General features: G+C 41.6%; 2 protein-coding genes across 2 annotated transcripts in view; one reads left to right on the top strand and one right to left on the bottom strand.

The window, feature by feature from the left end:
* PRELID3B (PRELI domain containing 3B) overlaps window positions 1-19636 on the top strand; it is a 126362-nt gene that overhangs the window by 49316 nt on the left and 57410 nt on the right. The window contains exon 2 of the mRNA XM_058036039.1: window positions 4157-4203. The gene's annotated coding sequence lies outside the window, so the exon portion shown is untranslated. The remainder of the gene's footprint in view (window positions 1-4156; window positions 4204-19636) is intronic.
* On the bottom strand, window positions 1631-17900 carry EDN3 (endothelin 3). Its single transcript, XM_058036040.1, has 5 exons — window positions 17582-17900; window positions 17032-17248; window positions 5900-6064; window positions 5297-5402; window positions 1631-4547 (listed from the first exon to the last, which is right to left on the bottom strand). The coding sequence occupies exons 1-4, from the start codon at window positions 17631-17633 to the stop codon at window positions 5330-5332; spliced, it is 507 nt and encodes a 168-aa protein (XP_057892023.1). The 5' UTR covers window positions 17634-17900; the 3' UTR covers window positions 1631-4547; window positions 5297-5329.

Raw genomic sequence — 19636 nt, 5'->3', positions numbered from 1 at the left:
GCTTCAGAGAGATGTTTCCCATGGCAAAACTGGAGCAAAGGCTTGAACCTCATCCCAAACCTCTCTTGAAGCTCAGTTGTGCTACCCACAATCTGCATGGATCCCTCCTTTGCAGAGATAGCTTTGAAGTGCACATCAAGGCACATCTGTCCTCTAAAGCACTGCTGAAAACCTTGGAAGTCAAACTACTCCTTAAAATGTACTTTTAAGCAAAGTTTGGAAGATACTACTGCAAGGTAAACAGAGGGTGCAATATGCTTTGTTTAACTTGCTTAGCATTTCAAATCTCTCAATCCTGACATTTCTTTGTAGCATAAAGCTCTCCAGATCAGGTTATATATTATGCATTGTAAAACTCTAGTAGTGAAAACAAACATTGTTTCCAGAGTCATCTGTTTGCAATTTTCCTTGATTACTCTTCCAATAGATTTCAAGCTGTGGATTGAAAGATTTAATGCTCACATGGATAGAATTTGTTCCTTTTCTAATGATGACTTTTAGTTACATTACTCAGTCTTAAGTCAGCCTGCATTTCACTTTTGTCAAGACAAACGATTTTGTTGTCTTAAATCAAATTTTCATGATTGTCCTCAGCAATCTGTCACAGCAGAGTTATTTTTGCCTGGCTGTTCTGACAGCCAGCTCCTAAAAACAGCATCTGAGTTTGTGTGAACGATGTTGGATGGTGCCAGTGGGGGATCAATGTAGGGATGACATAAAGGAGAAGGATCTGTAGATGAACTTGGCTTCCAGGCATTACAACAATTTTGGACGTAGGGAGAATCAGAATCAACAGAATGGTGTCCCCAAAAGCAGGCACAGCAACAAGGAGCCATTTATTGTAAAGGACAGGGAGTGGGATGAGCTCTGCTCTGGGGATGGGAACAGTCACCCATATGGAGGAGGACACGGCCCCTTCCAGCTTTGGTGTCCCCTCAGACTGTCACTGTCTGACTGTCACTGACTGTCTGTCACTACCAGACTGTCACTGTCTGACTTCCCTGCCTGTCTGTCACTGCCTGTCTGTCACTGCCAGACTGTCACTGCATGACTGTTCCTGTCTGACTGTCCCTGCCTGTCTGTCACTGCCTGTCTGTCACTGCCAGATTGTCACTGCCTGACTGTCACTGACTGTCACCGCCTGTCTGTCACCGCCTGTCTGTCACCGCCTGTCCCTGCCTGTCTGTCACTGCCTGTCTGTCACTGCTGGAGTGTCACTGTCAGACTGTCACTGTTAGACTGTCACCGCCTGTCTGTCACTGTTAGACTGTCACTGCCTGTCTGTCACTGCCTGACTGTCACTGTCTGTCACTGTCTGACTGTCACAGTCTGTCACTGCCAGCCTCTCTGTGGCTGTCACCAGGCACAGCCAAGGAGGAGAGGTGCAGGTGGTGATGGAGACCCTGTTCCATGGCACTTCCCCTCTCCTGCTGATGAGTTCACCTGAAGGGCTTTGCTGTGAGCCCTGAGCTCCTTGAATTCCTTCTGGGAACACAGGGAACAAAAAGGGGCTCTCCTCTCCCTCACAGCCCTTTGCATGGGGGCTGCACTCACATGTCCTTGAGGATAAAAACTTAAATTCTTCCAAAGCTCCTTTCAACATTGTTTTCTGTGCTTTTGATCATTTATTGTTTTTATTGCTACTAACAACACAAAACTGAACTTTTAGTACTGAGAATTAGAATGAGTGCTATGGAACTCTGACAGAATTATAGCAGATTTGTACATATATGGTTTTACATTGAGTAGAGTAAGAACTGGAACTAATTTGTTGTTACAAAAGTAAAAGTACAAATGTCCTCAAAATAATATCCCAGAACAAGAGTGAATCTGAGGACACCTAACTATGCTAACATTACATGTTGAAAGATGTAGCCTTTAATTCTAACTTTTGCAAATAACCCTTTTATGATTTATCAGATTTTAAGAGTTGTTTCTTAATTAAAAACATATATTAGTTGTAAATGAGTTTATTTCTATCTATGACTTTTAAAGAGTTGTGCTTCCAATTAGCTTAACAGCTTCTAGTACAAATTAAAAATTAGGCAAAGTGAGTCAATGAGAAATGCTACAGGTGACATTTCCTATAAATATGAAATTAAGTAAAAACTCTCATGGTTGTTAACTGTTCCCAGATGGAACAATGATAGTTCAAAGCTAGAATCCAGCACACACAACTTTCAGGTAAATTCTGTGGTTTATAGGTTTATTTGGAAATAGCTACAGTTAAATTTTCCTTCTTCTGAACTTGACACAACATTATTTCTCATTTTCTTTCTTTTGCTGTATTCAGAATGGACTGATTTTCACATTAACTGGTACATTGGCACCAGAGTCCCAATACCAAACCCCTTCAATGTGGAATTCATATAGGAAAAAAAAAGGGGGATTTCTCTTTCCTAAGGAGAAAACACAACAGTAACATCTGTAGCCCACCACTCAAGGGCTAAATCTGCCTCCATGTCAAAGAAAGAACCCAGTTAGAAATTTATCCTTTTTGTGATTGTTGAAAACTAAATTAAAGCATTTGGGACTGGGGAAGGTGTGAATCCATCTTCAAATGCAACATTTAAATTGAATTCACATGGGGGAAGACAGGAGAATTCCAAGCACAGGCTGAGCTGAGGAGGCTCTGGAGCTTGTTCAGCCCTGGGATGTGTTTGGGACTGGAGCTGAACTCCAGGGACATTGGCCACATTAAGAACTCTCAGGACAAATAAATTTTGCCTTGTTTGTCCCAGGGTTAGGGGACAGATGAGGGTTACATTTATAGCAAAAGGGACACAAAATTGAAACATGACTTTTTATGCATAATTACTAGCACAGAGTTTGCTCTCCTGTTTTCCTACTCAATTCCCAGACTGTCAGGAGAATTATCAACCTCTTAAAGGCAGCAAGCTGTGTGACCTGGGTGTAGGGATTTGTCAGGGGAAGAAATTTCCAGGTTTTGGTCACAAAGGAACATTAGGAACATTAGGCATTCTTCATAACAAAGCCTGATTCTTTTTCAAAAACCCCAAAACTATACAATGTCTTTTAAAAAAGAATACCAAAAAATAGTGTGTCTAGTGGTTTTATACAATAAATAATCTATTCTCTATAAATGTACAAAATCAGTTACACAGCAAGTAAGAAACTGATACAAATGCAATAACTGAAAGATATATTTAATTTTATAACTGTAATAATTTATTTATGAAATATATCCACATATATATAAAATATATCATATGCTTTGGCAAAGACCTCCCTTTCTTGTTTTGAACAAAAACTATTACCACTGGTTTAAGCCCTATATAGATATTTTTACTGTTGATTTCTTTTCACTTTTCCTTTGGTCTCCATCTTTCTTCTTCTAAAATATAATTTAAAAACAGGGGGTTGTTGTTTAACCTATGTGCCCTGGGGAAAGTCTGCATGAAGGTCAGTAAACCCCAAAAAAATTTGTAATGTCACAAGTAAGGGCTTTCCTCCCTTTTAAATAATATAGAACAGGATTTGCAAAAGTTACTCTTTTTCCTTTGCTTACTCTTGTATCCTTGTAGCAAAAATAAGTCCATAATTTCTGAAGAAATTGATTACACTGAAAAATGTCCAGGGTTGGATTTAATCCTTATTGCCAGGTTTCTGGGTTATTTGGTGCTGGTGTTTCAATGGAGAGATAAAGGTGGGATTTGTGCAAAGCCTAGGAGATGTGCTGTGGCTGTGACCTGTAGGGGCCTGGCACAGCAAATGGCCAGCACAGAAATGACTCTGATGGCATCAAGTTCCACACTCCTAGCCTTGCATCTGTAGGAAAATTCTTTGGGATGAATCACTGAAGTTCTGTTCACCAGCTACAGTGCATCCCCAAATAATCACTGTAAGTGTGTTTGAATGGAACTTCCAAGTGCAGGAATAACTTGTGCCTAAATTAGGTAATCTATTGAATACTCAATGTATACTCTTAACTTGCTATAGTTTATAATAGTATTTATATTAGCCATTCATATTTATTCTGCATAGATACTGTCATTTAAACATCTGCCACAAAGTTACAATATGATGATTCAGGCTTGCATACATTAACAAGAGAAATATTTTGTATCTGTTTATTCTTAATGAGAACTGATGTAGAGGCAATCTCCCTCTAACTCTCCTCATTCTCCACTTGCAGCTGCCTGCACAGAGCTGTGGATGGAATCTTCAGACACAGAGCAAACAGTGAGTGGAACAGTTTCTATTGTACTTGTTTAAATCACAGAGAAAAACGTTTCCTGAAGCTTTGCATTGCTGAAGTTTGGGTCTGCCTTTGAAGTTTTCCTCAATAGTGATACATTCCCTGCCAGGTTACATGGTAAAGGTTATCCTTTTCTGAGGCTCTCTCGAGGGGAGAAAAGCTTCTTCATAGAGGTTCCCATGCCCTCAGAGGGGCACTGCTGAAATGGAAGTGTTGCCTACTGCTGAATTCTCCACTGGCATCACACTGAAGCATCAAGTTTGTCCATCTCAAGGGAGAGTTGTAGTTTAAGTTCTTGTTTCTGAGCTCCAGCAAATAAATGTTAAAGCTTTAAAGAAAACAAAGCAACAAACAAATAGAGCCAAACTGTTGAATATTCAGCACTAAGTCCCTGTTAGCTGAGATAATTGTGGTTGCCCTCCTTGGTTATGTGTACAGAGTGAGTTCTACACCATTCTCTAATTAGCTCTGCTCAAGTAATCACAGCAACAAATTCAGCTTGGGGACTTCTAATCCAAGTGTTTCCCTTCATAGCAAAGAATTTGGGGTATTGGTGTGACTTTTTTAGAAGTGGCAATATTTGAAACTGGCTACTGGGTCACAGTAACCTCCTCATACCTGACAACAAAAGCAGATTTACTTTTCCCTCCAGATACTTCTTCCACAAAGTTTTTCCTGTTTCTTTCCCTTAACACTTCAGCTTTCACTGGAGCACTGCACTGGGATGTGTAGGTTAATTTGCTGCAGTGCTAAATGAGGAAAAACATGATGGACAGGAACAGCCCTTGTCCTAAAAAAAAGCTAAAATATGTATTGGCTTATAGCCAAATAATCCAACTTTTGAAGGGGTTACATCAACACAAGAAAGGCTGTAGCAGTTCTGTGTATAGTAAAGTTTATTTTAAAAATTAAATAAGGAAAAAAAACCCAAACACCCAAACAACTCATGAGCCAAATTTTGCCCCTAATTTAGGAAGGAGTGATAATATTCAGTTGAAAGAATTAAGGGTTCTACAATACAAAGAACATTTATGGAAAGTGAATATTTATTTTTAACATTAAGCGTCTGTAACATACCTGATTTGTTCAGAATCCTCCAGACTCTCTGTGCTACTGAACAAAATTGTGTTCCTCTTCCCTGCATTGGTCTTTCTCCTCTGTCTTTTTCATTGATCCATGATTTCTGTAGAATAGAGATTGTCATTTCATCTATGGGGACATTGATGAGAACACAGTGACAAGTTTAGGCAATGTCATGCTCTTTGTTAGACTGCATAAAACATTCTAGATCAGTGCAATGTTCAGCATGCACCTATCTGGACAGATCTGCTGTTTCAAAATCACCACATCATAAAAAGAAACAGAAAAAAAGAAAATTCCGAGCAGTGCTGGCTGGCTCTGGCCTCTTTCCTTCACTTATTAAACTGTGATGTGACACAGGAGTTCTCTTGCTTTTTTTCTTCCTGTTCACTCCCCCATCCCACTGAAGGGGAAGTGAACAAGCATCAGTGGAAGTGCTTGGCTGCTGGCCAGGGTTAACCCACCACAACTGCAGAGGGGAGATTATTTAAAATCAATACCTTTTAATCACTTCCTCTTGATAAATGCATCTTAATTAATTTATCTCCATGAAATGCCTCATCATGTGGCCAGGTAGAAGTGACAAGGAAAGTGACTCACCTCCTTCTGTCCTGCATTCTTCTGCAGAACTGCAAACACTGCTTGTCATGGGCATCCGAACAGGAGCAGCGCGGCGAGGGCTGGGGAGCGCTCTGGCTCTGCCCTGTGCTCCTCTTGCCTCTGAAGCTGCCTCTGTAGTTAGACAGTCCATAGGGCACAGTCCTCCTGTGGTGAGAATCACACAGGAACCAATTAAAATTATGTTCCACCTCTTTTCTAGTTTAGTGAAGGGATCTGTTGATGGAAAGCAATAAATAGAGGCAGAAAAATCAAACCCTGTGCTCATCTAAGTTCTCCCTGGACCAGATCATAACTTCTGCTCCATACACTCAGGCTTTCACCAAGTTATGAATTAGCAGTCAGCTCTACTGGAAGGATTAATTGGCAGATACACTACTAGAAAAAAAAATTGGGATACCTAAGAGGTGATGCAAATACATCCCCAGGTTATAATTTATTTTACTCCTTATTCCTGTGTTGTGTTGGTTTCCCCAGCCAATGCACAAAATCTGTCACATTCAGAGCCTTGGCTGGCCTGAAGGGACAGAGGAGCTGTGCTGATTTCACCAGATCAGTAACATTGTGTAGTTTTCATGTAGTTCATGGTTCTGAGTCTGACTTGTCATTAATTTTATCATTGAGAAATTGAGAAAACTGTCAGCATGACTCATTTACTGCATCAAGTTTCGAATGACCCCTGGAGTTAAAAATGCAAGAAATTCCCACACAATCCTCCTTGTATGGTTCTACCTTTCTGTGAGAGACCCTATTCTGTGCTGCAGCACACCAAGAAATATTAGGAGGTACCTCTCTGTATTTCCCTGCATGATTTGCTCTTTAATGGGTTATGGTCAATATTCCTATCAGAAAAGGACATGGTTCATCACTGCCTGCTAAAATCCCCACAAAGAGTTGGATAGTTTGAATTGATGTCATAAATTACTCTCTTCCAAGCTGTTAAAGAATCTCAATCAACAGCAGCTGTACTCCCCATGAAACTTCTAGAGACTCATAAAAGTTCCTGAGGACTTGAGGGATGGGCTAAGCAAGCCACAAATCCACAAGTGCTAAAAATCTGAAGAGAATCTCATGTTCAAAAGCAAGAAAGAGGAGGGGAGGAGTGGAAAAAAAATAGAAAAGAAAAAGACAGGGAAGAGGAAGTCAGAGTCAATCTAGAAAGGTTACAGAAAGGTTACAGAACAAAGCCTGAATAATGAGTCTGGAACCACTACCTTCACATAGCTCTGCTTCTTTCATTTGCTTTCATAAAAACATCATTAGGCTGCTAATGGGAAAGCTGCAAATTTTCCATTTTCCCACACACATGGTGGGCTGAAAGGTTCAGAAACATTATTTTCCTAATCTCTACAACAATTTTTGATGCAACATCAGTACAGTTGATGCAAATCATTTATTCAAGTCTCTGCACTCCTAGTACATTTGTACCAGTGCACCTTGTCTTTCACAGCCTGAACCTGTCAGAGCTAGGTTGATCCTAAAATCATCCTGAGAGAGAGAAATCACAAGCAATGCTTCTGTGTTCAGAGCCCAGGGATGGTTTTTCTCCAGCAGGTCCTGGTCTGCCTCCATGCAGAAAATGTTCCTTATTTTCACCACATAACTCCTATGCCGGGACACTGGGAGAGACCAAGAACACCCACATTTGTCTTAAAAGACTTTAGGACTTGATTTTGGCCTCCCTTCTCAAACCATCATTTAAAAAGCTTTTTGTTGCCTTTAGGATTAGGAGCAAGTCCCATTTTATAATTTAAGAGTATTAATAATTCTATACTGACATCTGCTTTACAATAGTGAATGTGAAATGGCTAATGTAGGGAACTCCTGACATAAATAATTGCTCCATGGTCATATTTTTTTACACATTCATGTTTTTTATGAAGTAAGAACTGGTATTTAGAGGCAGGAGTGGGGGAAAGTTCCTTTATTTTTAATAGTGGCAAACCCTCTACGAAAAGTGTCTGGTAAAATTCTGTTATTCAACTTCCTGCTCCAACAGAGACTGAAATGGAAAGATGAATTTTGTGTGTTTTAGACAATGTGAGAGCCCTGTTTAATGACAGATAGTTTGCCAGGGCATAAAGAAGTTTCTTGCAGCTTTTGCAGATGTCATCCTACATTGAGCTAATGAGACATAAAACACTGTAATATGTTATTCTCATTATTTAAAGTGGTTCCTTCTTCAAAAGTTCACTCTTTCAAAATATGATACTGGGCTTTTTTGCTCTAAAGTTAAGTTTTACCAAAAGCTCTGTGGGACTGAGCCACAGTTTTCCCTGAGTCAGAGGCTCTGCCTGAATAGCCAGAGAGAAAGAAGGACACGAGTTTTATTCTTAATTGCTGCAATTGGCAAATTAATGGACCAAGCAGAAATGTCATCAACTTTTGCTTTTACCTCAGTCCATCCCTGTGTGAACTCCAGTGACTGAGGAAGGGGCCCATTACCAATCTGCTGCCTTTCCTAGGAGACAGTAAATTCCAGCAAACAGGGAGGAGGGGAGGATATAATTATAATTACAAGTGATAAGAGCCATGAATCACAGCCTTAAGCAAAGGAGGAAAGTGATAGTTTAGATACTTCTTCTGATCTTTCTAATTAAGTACATTATGCTTCATAGCTTAGAAAATGTATTCAAGGCTGCTTCATTCTCAGTGGACCAGCAACATGTGCCAATGCAATGACATTTTCAAGTGTTTCAAGTTTCAAAGATTTTAACCAGAATGAAGTTTTTGTGTAAGGTAATGGGCAGATTTGCCAATCAGAGATAGAAATACAATACCCCAAATATGCCTGGTTTTGGCTTCTAATCTAAAAATTCAAACTAAAAAAAAATACACTTCAAAAGCAACCCAAAGTCTTTCCAACAATAATCACAAAGAGTTTGATGAATTGTATATGCACAGGGCACTTTGTGTCCCCTCAGTGAAGATAAACATCAGCTGCTGGGGCAGAGGCAGAACTGGGGGGATCCTGAACCACCAGTTGCTTTTAAGACCCAGTCCCTGGACAAAGTACTGGCCAAGCCATTTACTAATTTTTTAGGAAATTTCTCTGCAGCATCCACAGGTTTTTAATTAATTAATTTTTTAAGGTTTACATTTCACAAGAAAACTTGAATTCCTGACTTTTAACTCAGTATGCAGCATTTCTTCCTTTAGGAGAATAAAATTCTCCTGAAGTAAATGATTATGAGTTTAAGATATATTTGCAGCTAAGGTGTTCTGTGAGTCTTTTATGCCTTTCTTCTCTACAAAGTGGAGAATAAGCAAACCTAGACGTTTCTGAATCAGCCTTTCCAAGATACTTCTTTGAACTGGTATCTGATTGGCAACACCCAAATCTGTGATTTCTGAGGCATTACACTCTTTTGGGAGGTTCACTATGATTACTCCAGCCAGCCTGTGGGTGCATAAAGGTCTCAGTTCTTAAGCATTTTCTAACAAAGAGAAGGTCTGAGTTTAAGGAAATAATTGCTTCTATAGTATAAGCTATTTGTTCTTCACTCTGTATGCAAAAAAGCCCCAACAAAACTATTACAATTCTCCAGTACTTGCAATTATTCCATGTGTGGTAATTATGATTAGTCAGTGCAACAGAAAATGAACTGAAGATAATCACATGTATAACAGAGCAGCATGGAAATAATCATAGCACAGTGTGTTCTTGTCAGATTGGGTAACAGAGGCTGAAATAACCTAGATTATTTGTGTACTTCATGTCCACAACACAATTAGAAAAGCTCTCCCCCTAAGAGCCAGCTAGCTCTTGGAGGAAGGTTTTGCCCTGAATTAACAGAAATGGGCATTTGTTTGTTGAAAAAAGAGAGGAAGTACCAAGCAATTGGTATCAAGTGATTTTTCCACTGAACAGCCATTCTGAAACAGTGAAAATCTTCCACAGAAGAAAATTGCCTGTTGAAGGATTAATATCTTCAGGGTGAATTGGGAAAGAAAATTTGCCTGAGTCCTGCTGTCCCCCACTCACAGTGAAGGCTCAGAATTCAGGCAGACAAATCCAATTGGTTTATTTTAATTTTATAACATGTGGCTGACTTTCTCATGCTATTTTATAATTGATCTATGAGCTGCTATTATTTTCTACTTTCCCAGCCACTTAAACACAGAGGATACCTCCAGGGCACTGGGGAGTTTCAGCCTAAACAAAGGGATGAGGGGGTTGCAGCAATCATCTTAGATGCTGTGATTTCAGGATTCAGCCAATATATTTTCTGGCACACATCCAGGCCAGCAAGGCTCCCAACAGTGCTTTCAGACAATCCCAAAATGTATGGGATCCCTGTAAGGACCACTGAGAGGAAAGGAAACAAAATTTACCATTCTCCAAGAGAAACAAAATGTCCCCAGAATGAAGGATGATGCCTGGGGAAATAACAGATATTTCTGTGTGTATTTCAATATAAAGGCACTGCAGTAGCAGTGTGTAGCTTTACAGATGAAGAGATCATTGGCTGCTCTGGAAGTTGGCTCCAGCTCTTCCTGTAACCTGTGGGGTTTTTAGGAGCTCACAATAGAGGCACCTCCCATATTAACCCATCCTTACCATTATTTAAGGAGTAAAACATCTCCAAAGGAAGCCTGTCTTTTTGATTTGGTCATCCTGTCCACATTCTCAGAAGTGGCACTTTTTCTGGGTAGCTTTTTGAAGTTAAAGCTATTTTCAGATGAAACTTTTATCACTTATTGCCACACCTTTCTTTCCTGCATCCTCAATTTAGTAGTGCTCAGTGCTCCTAGATACTGAACAGGCTCCTATCATCCAAAAAGATGCACCTCCCTGACCTTGCTATCTTATCTTTTAATTAATATTTGCTAATTTGCAAGGATGCCAATTAGTTTTAGCTTATTAATTACAGCTAACTTAGGTAATAAGCCAAGGATTGCACACACCTGCTTCATCTCAGGTTCACTGACCACGTGAGTTCTCTGATTTTCCTCCCCCTGGGGCTTCTTGGTACCCAGGTCAGGCTCTGTGAGAATCTGGAGCTGTTTATCACCCTCCATCCTCCTCCGGCAGCTGCCCAAGGGGTGTTACAGGTTCTGTTTCTCAAAATGGTCAGAACAATATCTGAGTTGTGGAGTGAAAAGCTGGGGTATATTTATTGGGGTAAACAATATGAATCACGCCTGGGGGTGTCCATTAACACCCCAAACCCCCAGAGAGGCTGGGTAGAGCTCACCTGCCCTAATAAACTGAGGCAGTGTGTCACAGAAATACCTCTCTCAAAACTCTCAGCATCTCCTTCAGTGCCTCATGTCAATCCCAATCTGCTCCCAGCCCCATTACAAGATATATAATCATTAATTTAAAGAAATAAGTAAAATTTGGAGCAGCATCTTCTGTCTGTCAGGCCCAAATTCACATTATTCCTTTTCTGCCTCTAACTGGCAGTCAGCACTATCAGTAAGTGGTTCTTACCATTTACCAGTGGCACAAAACCACTGAGGTAAAGCCCAAAAGGCAGAGCAGCTGGGAGATATGGATGAAATTAATCAAATTAAGATTTTTTCAAACTAAAATTCAGAGTACTTATTGCTGCTTCAGAAGCCACCCCAGCAGTGCACACAAGGAACACACACTACTGCATGTTCCTACCTCTCTACCACAGCCTGTAGAGTTCAAACCCCACCACTGGTTTAAAAACAAATAAAACAAAAACCCAGGGGAAAATAAACACATGGTGTTAAAATGTAAGACTGGCGAAAGTGACTGTGGTTTGACAGCCCTCAAGAGTGTTTATTCTTAGAATTAGACCAGCAGGAGCAGCAGTGGTGAAATTTCAAAGCCCTGGCTATCAGCATGTCTCATCCCTGACCTCATCTTCTCAGGGCCAGCTCCTGCAGGGATGTGGGATTGGAACAGCAGAGCCAAATCCTTTCAAATCTTCCTGAGATTGCTGTGAAACATCAGTGCTGGGAGTACTGGCAGTAAACTCAGAGGAAATATTCTACTTCTAGACTGAGGGGGGCATGATGCAAGCTATGAGCACACTTCAGACAGTGAGACACTGAAAGTGTGAGATCAGTACACATTTTAAAATGTAATCATATCTCTTTAAATAGAGAGGCCTAAAATCAAATCAGTTTGTCCACAATAAAGTATAACAATTACAGCAGGAGCCTGTTACTATGTTCAGTAAATCTAATTGAGATATTCTTCATTTCACATGAAGATTTTGCAAGACAAACAGATTCCACATGTTCCCATGGACAGTAAAGATTGCAAAATCAGGGCGAGCTTCATTCAGAAAAATAAAATCAACTCAACAAAGATTCATCATTTCAGTTTTGGCACTTGGTTCTGAAGGTTAACCATGTGCACTGTTCAGCTGACAGATCAGCTTCCTTATTTGAGCTTCCTGGCTGGCAGCCACTGTTTTATCATCATGCCTCTGCCTAGCAGAGATTCTCAATCTGATCCAGAGTTTATAAGCACCTGCTTAATTGTTCTGCTGAACAAGAGATCTTTAGCTGTGTACTTTTATTTCCAGTAAAATACTTCACACCAATACATCACTCATACTTATTTAATGATGAATAGACTTATCCAGAATTGAGGTAATTATGATAATTTAGAACATCACTTAATGTTCATAAGGATTAAAAGTATCTTAAATTTTGTTATGTGGGCTTCTGTTCAACAAAATTCAGTCACCAAAGAGATGCAGGTAACAAAAAGATGTTATGAAGGAAAAGTTGGCCAGCAGCACGTGCAGTTTTAAGCCCTGGGTTGTATTAAATCTTCTCTGTTGGAACACCATCCTGAGACATCATCTGTGTGTGTGTGAGCAAAACTGTGAGTGAAGTGATGATAGGCTACAGATTGTTTCCATTCTGAGATGATTTTCTGATGGTAACCTAAGTCAGTAAAGAGCAAAGATCATTAACTCTTATTTGCTGGAGAGCTGGGTGCAGGTGGGATCTGCTCAGGCTGTTTAGTTCCTGACAAACCCATTCATCATCACTTACAGACACAGCCACAAGTGTCTGAAAAGCCTTTCTCACCTCAGCCAGTGTCACCTGAGGTCAGGAAAACACATTTCAGTTGGGCACTATCTGGAGCTAACTTGTTGCTAAGGATTATCTGACTTGCTTGAGTCACAGAAACAAAATTTTTTATTAAGTGACAAAACATCAGATCCTTCCAGTGTCCCCATTTGCTCCCACAGCAAGGGACAGTGAGCAGATCCTCTCCCAGTGTGTCCCACACAGCAAAGGCAGACACAAATCCTCTCCCTGTCCCTGCCCTCCCCCAGAGGAAACTGAACCTGTGTTAGGTACAGAGGATCAGAGCAGCAACACAGTGTTAGACCAAAATCTGCCTTTCTCTTTGTCCATCCAATGTGCCTGATTCAGAAATTTATGTAACTGGCAGAAAGAACTCTTAGAACATCATGTAACTGCTCTTTACAGTGTGGTCACAGAATTTCATTCACTCCTCTTTTGAACATAATAACAAATACCAAAATGACATGTCATTTAGGAAAGAAAAAAAACACTTTTGCTTTGTTTCAGACCCTTCAAAAGAAATGTTCTTATTTTTGGTGCTTAGTTTGAGTGAGGAATTCTCCTTTGGAAATGTCTGGATTATTGCCATAGATGCTCATTTATTTTAGAATTTAGGACCACTTGAGTGTCTGTGCCCTCATGATAGTAGCACTTTCTTAGGAGTTGTCACCCTTTTAATCCATCACTCATCATTCTGAGCATTGCCAGAGCTTCATGCAGCAACATTAACATTATTAACAGAAGGAACTATCATTAATTGTTATTATTGCTGTTGGATGTACAATCTCAGTTGTACATCTGTACCCCTCTGAAGAAGAGCAGATCTAAAAGTAGTCATGCCCATATTTTCTTCCTTGCCTATATTTTCTTCTTTAACTTATAAAATTAAGCATCAAGCTGTGCCTGTATTACGTCAGTGGGTGCTGTTTAAAGGATAATTCATTATTTAAAATGTGTCTGTAGCTATAGAACAAGATAAGCATAATTAATCACTTGACAAAAAAAAAATACATTGCAAACTAATTCCTGGCTAATCAATCTTATCAGTGAGAATAGTTTGCCAGCTTTTAATTACCTTTGTTATGCAACCCTTGTTTGTCTGCACCACATAATTGCATTATTCTCTTCTGACTTACCTGCCTTTCTTTAGGTCATCCTCTTTTCCACTTTCCCACTGCTCCCAGAATGAAAGACTCACTATATCAAACCAACACTGGTGCTCCTCGTGGTCTGGACTAACAGCAGTGGTTCACAGTCAAGTATAGAGCAATACTCAAAACATGTGTGCAGAGATAATTTCTCATTTAATTGGTGAAAGCTGTAGGGAGTCAGAGGCTCCACATTCTGCAATTTTGTGCTTTTCTACAACTGTCACCCTGCTGATCTAAGTGGTTTCTCAGCAGGGATAGAAATAGACCTTCTATTGTCACTCTGCCTCCAACAGCTTCAATAAAAACTTTAACTGCTTTTCCAGAAAAGGAGGAGAGACCATGACCAAGATTTGTTTTGAATATATTACAACAATGCTTAACAGCTCCTGTTGGGAAAAGCAGAAGAAACCAGAGAAGAAATTAAAGTTTGTATTTAAAGTATTGAGGCAAAAGTAGACTGAAAACAGAAAGTACTGAGGAAATTTTGTGGGGAACAAGAAGCAATAAAGTGAAATAAATAAGTCGGAGGGGAAAGAAAAAAATAAGAAGCAGTTGTAGGGTTTGATGTAGTGGGGAAAAATATAAATAAGCAAGAAAAATACCAGAATCAACAGATGTCAGGAAAACTTCTCCAAACTTTAACACCAACATTTTGGCCTCTCACTGTGTGTATGATCCTCCAAGTTGCACTGGAGCCAAAGTTTTAGTAAATACAAAAACTTTCCACAACATGTGTACAAGAGCAATGTAAAAGCCCCTTTTACAAACAGCCAGTCTGTACACATCCCGTTTACTTGCATTTCAAAGAAGCAGTGTAAGTTGCTCAGGATATTAAATTGCCCAAGCAGGCCTGGTTCCCCTCATTCACATCCCAAAGAACCTCTTGACTTCCTGAGATGTTATTCCAAATCAAGCACCAGAGCAGAATTAGTGCCTGTTCATGGCACATAGAATCTTAAATCCTGCTCCTGTTGCACTGAAAGGGTTCAAAATATCCAATACATTTAATTTAATGTTTACCTCTGCCTTGGGAGCATTCCTAGGAAGAATCCTGGGATTTCTGAAAATCACAACTGTGCTGTTTCAGCAAGAGTTTTGTACCTCTGTCACCTGTCCATGGAGCAGGACAGCAAAGCTGTCCAGTTCAGACAGATTTCAGGAAATTCAATCCCTGCTGGACTAATTCCAGGCTAATTTCACCATCATCCACCCACTCTTTGTCAACCTCAGAGGTTCAATTCACTCAGTTCCAACAGTGTTGTTAGGTTGTACAAGTTCATGTCTTTGGAGCTAAAAATGTATTATTCTGTGTGAATAATTAATATTGAAATTGAATGTATTCATTCCATGGTTTGCATAGAAACATCCCATCATATAGAATAAAAATTATAAAAAGGCGATTTCCTAGTCCTCACATTAAATCATTTCAGGTTAACCTATTCCCAGTGGGGATAGACTTTACAGATCTGCTGCTATTTCATGTACAACGTCAGTAAAGAAAGCAAAGACTTAGAACCCCAACTGTTTAATATTTGGACTATTATACAGACTTCAGTGCCAATTCTACAGGTATTATGTAAACATTATATGCCTTGTTTCATAACTTTTTGTTCTTTCTTTAGTGATACTGGCACAAAACTTTCATGTGGGAAAATTTTCCATATAATTGAATTAATGCACACTAAATAATTTTGGCAGTGGAATGAAAATTGTAAGTCCTGTAGACTTAAAAAAGGATATCCTAAAAAAAACTTTAAAAAAAGAGGAGTGTGTGTTTAAAATTAGCAGAAGTCTATTTATTCAGTGCGTAGGGGAAAAGGAATGTCATTCCCCCATTTTCACTGGTGAGGTCTGACTTAAATTTACTGAGTCATAAATATTTGGCTAAAATAACCCTAAGTAATCCTGGGGTGGATTAGTGCAGGTATGGAACTCAAAGAATTGAATGACTTGTGTGAATACATGATACTCACAGGTTGGTAGAAGTTCAAAAGACGTCATCAGACATGGCCTCTAGCCAAGACACACACGTGAATTTACAAATTAAGTGCCCTAAACCCCATTTGACTTAACCTAGTTTATGGCTACTTTCTATTTTTCTACTCCTTTTGTTATTTTAATCTCATTAAAAGCTTTGCAATCGATTCAAAGGCAGATCTAAATCATTACAACTGTTCCCAGACTTTAGTCACCGGAATACTTCAAGTTCACACCCCAGAGTCTGAAAATCTTGAATTCTTGAAGTCATTTGTTCTCAGGTTCATCTGATGTCCTGATTATTTTTGTACTGAACTGATCGCTGTGGTTGCTACAGGAACCTCTTAGCCTGGGAGAATCTTTACAAATCTGAGGTCTGTTTTGGTTACTCAGCAAGACAGGATATATACAGTGGTGTAGGAAAAGGAGGCCCCTAACCTTTGGGATGTAGGCAAAGTGTCACTCTTCCTGGATGCTTTCTCCCCATTAAGCGCTGTCAGTGCAGACAGCAGAGCAGCTTTTCTGCACGTGTGGAGCTCAGAACTTCCAATCCAGGGGAAACGGCTTCAAAATTTGTTTTTATTACGAGTTCAAACAAAAGCTTGCGTTTCCGCAGAGCACAGTTGTAAAAGGCTTTCTTTTGTAACATCTTAAAATCTGGCATGTTGAATTTTTCAAACATTATCTTAACGTCTCGGTATTTTTCCACGCTAATTGGTATCAAAACTAGTACAGCTGCACGCACGCACACTATTGCTGCTCTCGCGGCGGGTGAGTTATTAGAAGCGCATTTCTGGTGGGCAATGGCCGCTGTTCCCTCCTGTCACCCGTCCGGGCCGGGCAGGTGCCGCGGGGGCAGCTCGGGGGCTGCGCTGCGCTCCCCCCGCCCCGCCTGCGGCCGCCCCGCGGGGTCCCCGCGGCTGCCCCGCCCGCTCCCCGCCCGCCATTTCCCGCACTCACTCGGGGGTGTTGATCCAGATGATGTCGAGGTGGCAGTAGTACACGCACTCCTTGTCCTTGTAGGTGTAGCAAGTGCAGCGCCGGGCCCGGTGCCGCAGCGCTCCGCCGTCCGCCCTGGCCCTGCCGCCCGCGGCCGCCGCCGCTCCGCTCTCGTCGCGCTCGCGGTGTCCCGGGCCGGCCGCCGGCAGCGCGGAGCGGGGCCGGGGCAGCGCGGTCCCTGCAAGAGCCGCGCTCAGCTCCCGGCAAACCCCGGCAAACCCCGAGCCCGAACGCCCCCGCCCGCAGCCCCCCGGGCCCGGCCCCGCTCCCCGCGGGCAGCACCGTTATGTTCGTGCGCGCCCCGGGCTGCAGCGCCAGCCCGCCGGGTCGGGGTAAACCACGGGCGGCCAAGGGATGGATTCGCAGTCCCGTTCCTTACAGCGCACCGGAGTGGGCTGCTGCTTACAGCCTTTTGGAAGGAGGGGGGAAAAAAGGCAACACAAAAAACCACCCAGCCTTTCTTTGTGTGCATGCGTGGAAGTGGGCAAAGAAAGAAAGAAATTCACGTTACCTGCAGTCGACGTAATCGTAAGTCCAAAGAGGAACAATAAACCCAGCTCCATTAAACCCAAATTGCACGCTGGTTAACTGCAGGCAAAGGTGAACTGCAGGCGCGACTGAACCGTTCCAGGAGGGATCACTTCAGGTTGGAGGCAGGGAATATCCTGGGGCTGGCGGCACACGCTGCTCCCGGGAGTTGGCTCCCGCTCGGAGGTGTGATTAGCGCTTCTCCCTCGCAGTTAATTTCCCCCAGTGCAGACTTAGTCCTGAAGAGGAGAGTGTTGTCAAAAGAAGGGAAGATCCATCGCTCGGCTTTTCCCACACACACCTCCCACCCCACCCCCAAATCTGATCAGCAAGCGGAGCTGCTGTTTTCCAGCTGCAGACGCCTCCCACCCGCCGACAGCTGCCGGCCTCCCCCGGGGCGCGGGCCGGGGGCGGGCACGGCCCCGCACCGCCCCCGCTGCCCCGGCAGGTACCGGCGGGCTGGGCAGCGCATCCTGCCGGGGGCGGCACGGCCCGCCGCGCTGCTCTGCCTGCGGCTCCTGGAAATTACCTGATCCTCTCGCTCCGTGTCTGATTCCAGGAGGAATCGCTTGTGTAATAAAAACGCAGCTTTTTGAGTTAAAGCTGGGCCGCAGATTTGAGAATTGTTTGGAGCGCTTTTCTTTTTTTCCCCCACAAGACTCTGATACTGATTTCTGTGGGTGAAATTAAGTCACCAATTTATTCATACTTTCTGTTCCCTACTTGCCTATGAGCCCCTCTTTGTAGGCAAACCCATCTAGAGCGCAACACTTAAGACAAATTTCATATTGTGTGAAATACCTGATAGCTGGGACTAGAAGAACACTCCAGCTTGTGGCCCCATTTTCTATCATAATATCAGCTATTAAGTGATAATAGGTAAGGGTTTAAGGTAATTGGCTATATCTTTTCTTGTAGTCGTATGTGCAGTATATCCTGTTTTGGGAAACACATGTTATAGAGAGCACATGGAGACAGGTTGCAAGCTTAATTGTGGGTATTTTAAATCAAAATGTTTCATTTAAGAATGTTTCAGTACTAACAGAGCTGTAGCCAAAATTTCTTTTATGTATCATGCCAATTTAACATGTGCACTAAAATCTGTAAGAAGCTGGTTGGAGGATCAGCCAGGAATTGTCCAAGTGAGGAACACTGTTCTCTACAGCCTCACATTCTTCTCCAGCCCTGCCCCCGACTCCAGCTTCTGGTGTGGACTGTCCAGTAACACTTGCAAAGAAACCTCATTAAGATGTCATGTTTTGTCAGCTTGTCAAGCCTTGCCTTTGTCAGGGCCTGAAGATTGAGAGTTTTGGAGTGGACCATGTTCCCAGCTGCTCACAAAAGCACGGTACTCACCAGGCAGGGCAATAGCCTCGAGCAAGCCCACAGCTCTCTGTGGAAATTCAAATTGCTTTTATTTCACACTATTTGTGCAAATGACAAGATGTTCTCATAATTAATATGGGGGGAGAACCTGTAAACTACTAAACCTGTGAACTACTACAGAGCCCCTGTAAATTACTGAATTTAACAGTATATTGAAGTTGATAGCTCGGAAAGAAGTGCTTGCTCACCTTGAGGGATGAGGAACTGCAGTGACCTGAATGTTTGTACCCTTTGTTTTGCTGGGTTAGGGGAGGGTCTGTGTGTGTTCAAGCCAAGCTCCCCAAGCATCAGCAGAGTTACAGTTCAGTCTCACAGTTCTGTGCTCTGTTTTGAAAAATATTGTGACAGAACAGCTCTGAAAAAAAGGAATTGGTATGAAGTTATTCCCTTTTCTTATATATCTAGAAAAAAATAATTGTTTCAGATCAGGAAGTTCTAGATATTGTACTCTCGTGCTGTTTGATACAGGATTGATTTTGGCAAATGCTTATGATTGTGTTTTATCGGGAAAAGAAAAAGAAGATTTATTGTGCAGTTACTGTTTAACAGAACACTGAGGGAGTAGGAAGTACTGGTTACGTGTTGCAGGTATTATAAGTAACAATTACATCAGTCTAAATTCTGATTCGTTAATTTCATTTTCCTTATTGCA

Source organism: Melospiza georgiana, chromosome 17 (genome assembly GCF_028018845.1).
Source record: "Melospiza georgiana isolate bMelGeo1 chromosome 17, bMelGeo1.pri, whole genome shotgun sequence".
NCBI classification, from domain to species: domain Eukaryota; kingdom Metazoa; phylum Chordata; class Aves; order Passeriformes; family Passerellidae; genus Melospiza; species Melospiza georgiana.
The sequence above is the reverse complement of the archived record's forward strand: the minus strand, read 5'-3'. Positions and strand labels throughout refer to the sequence as shown.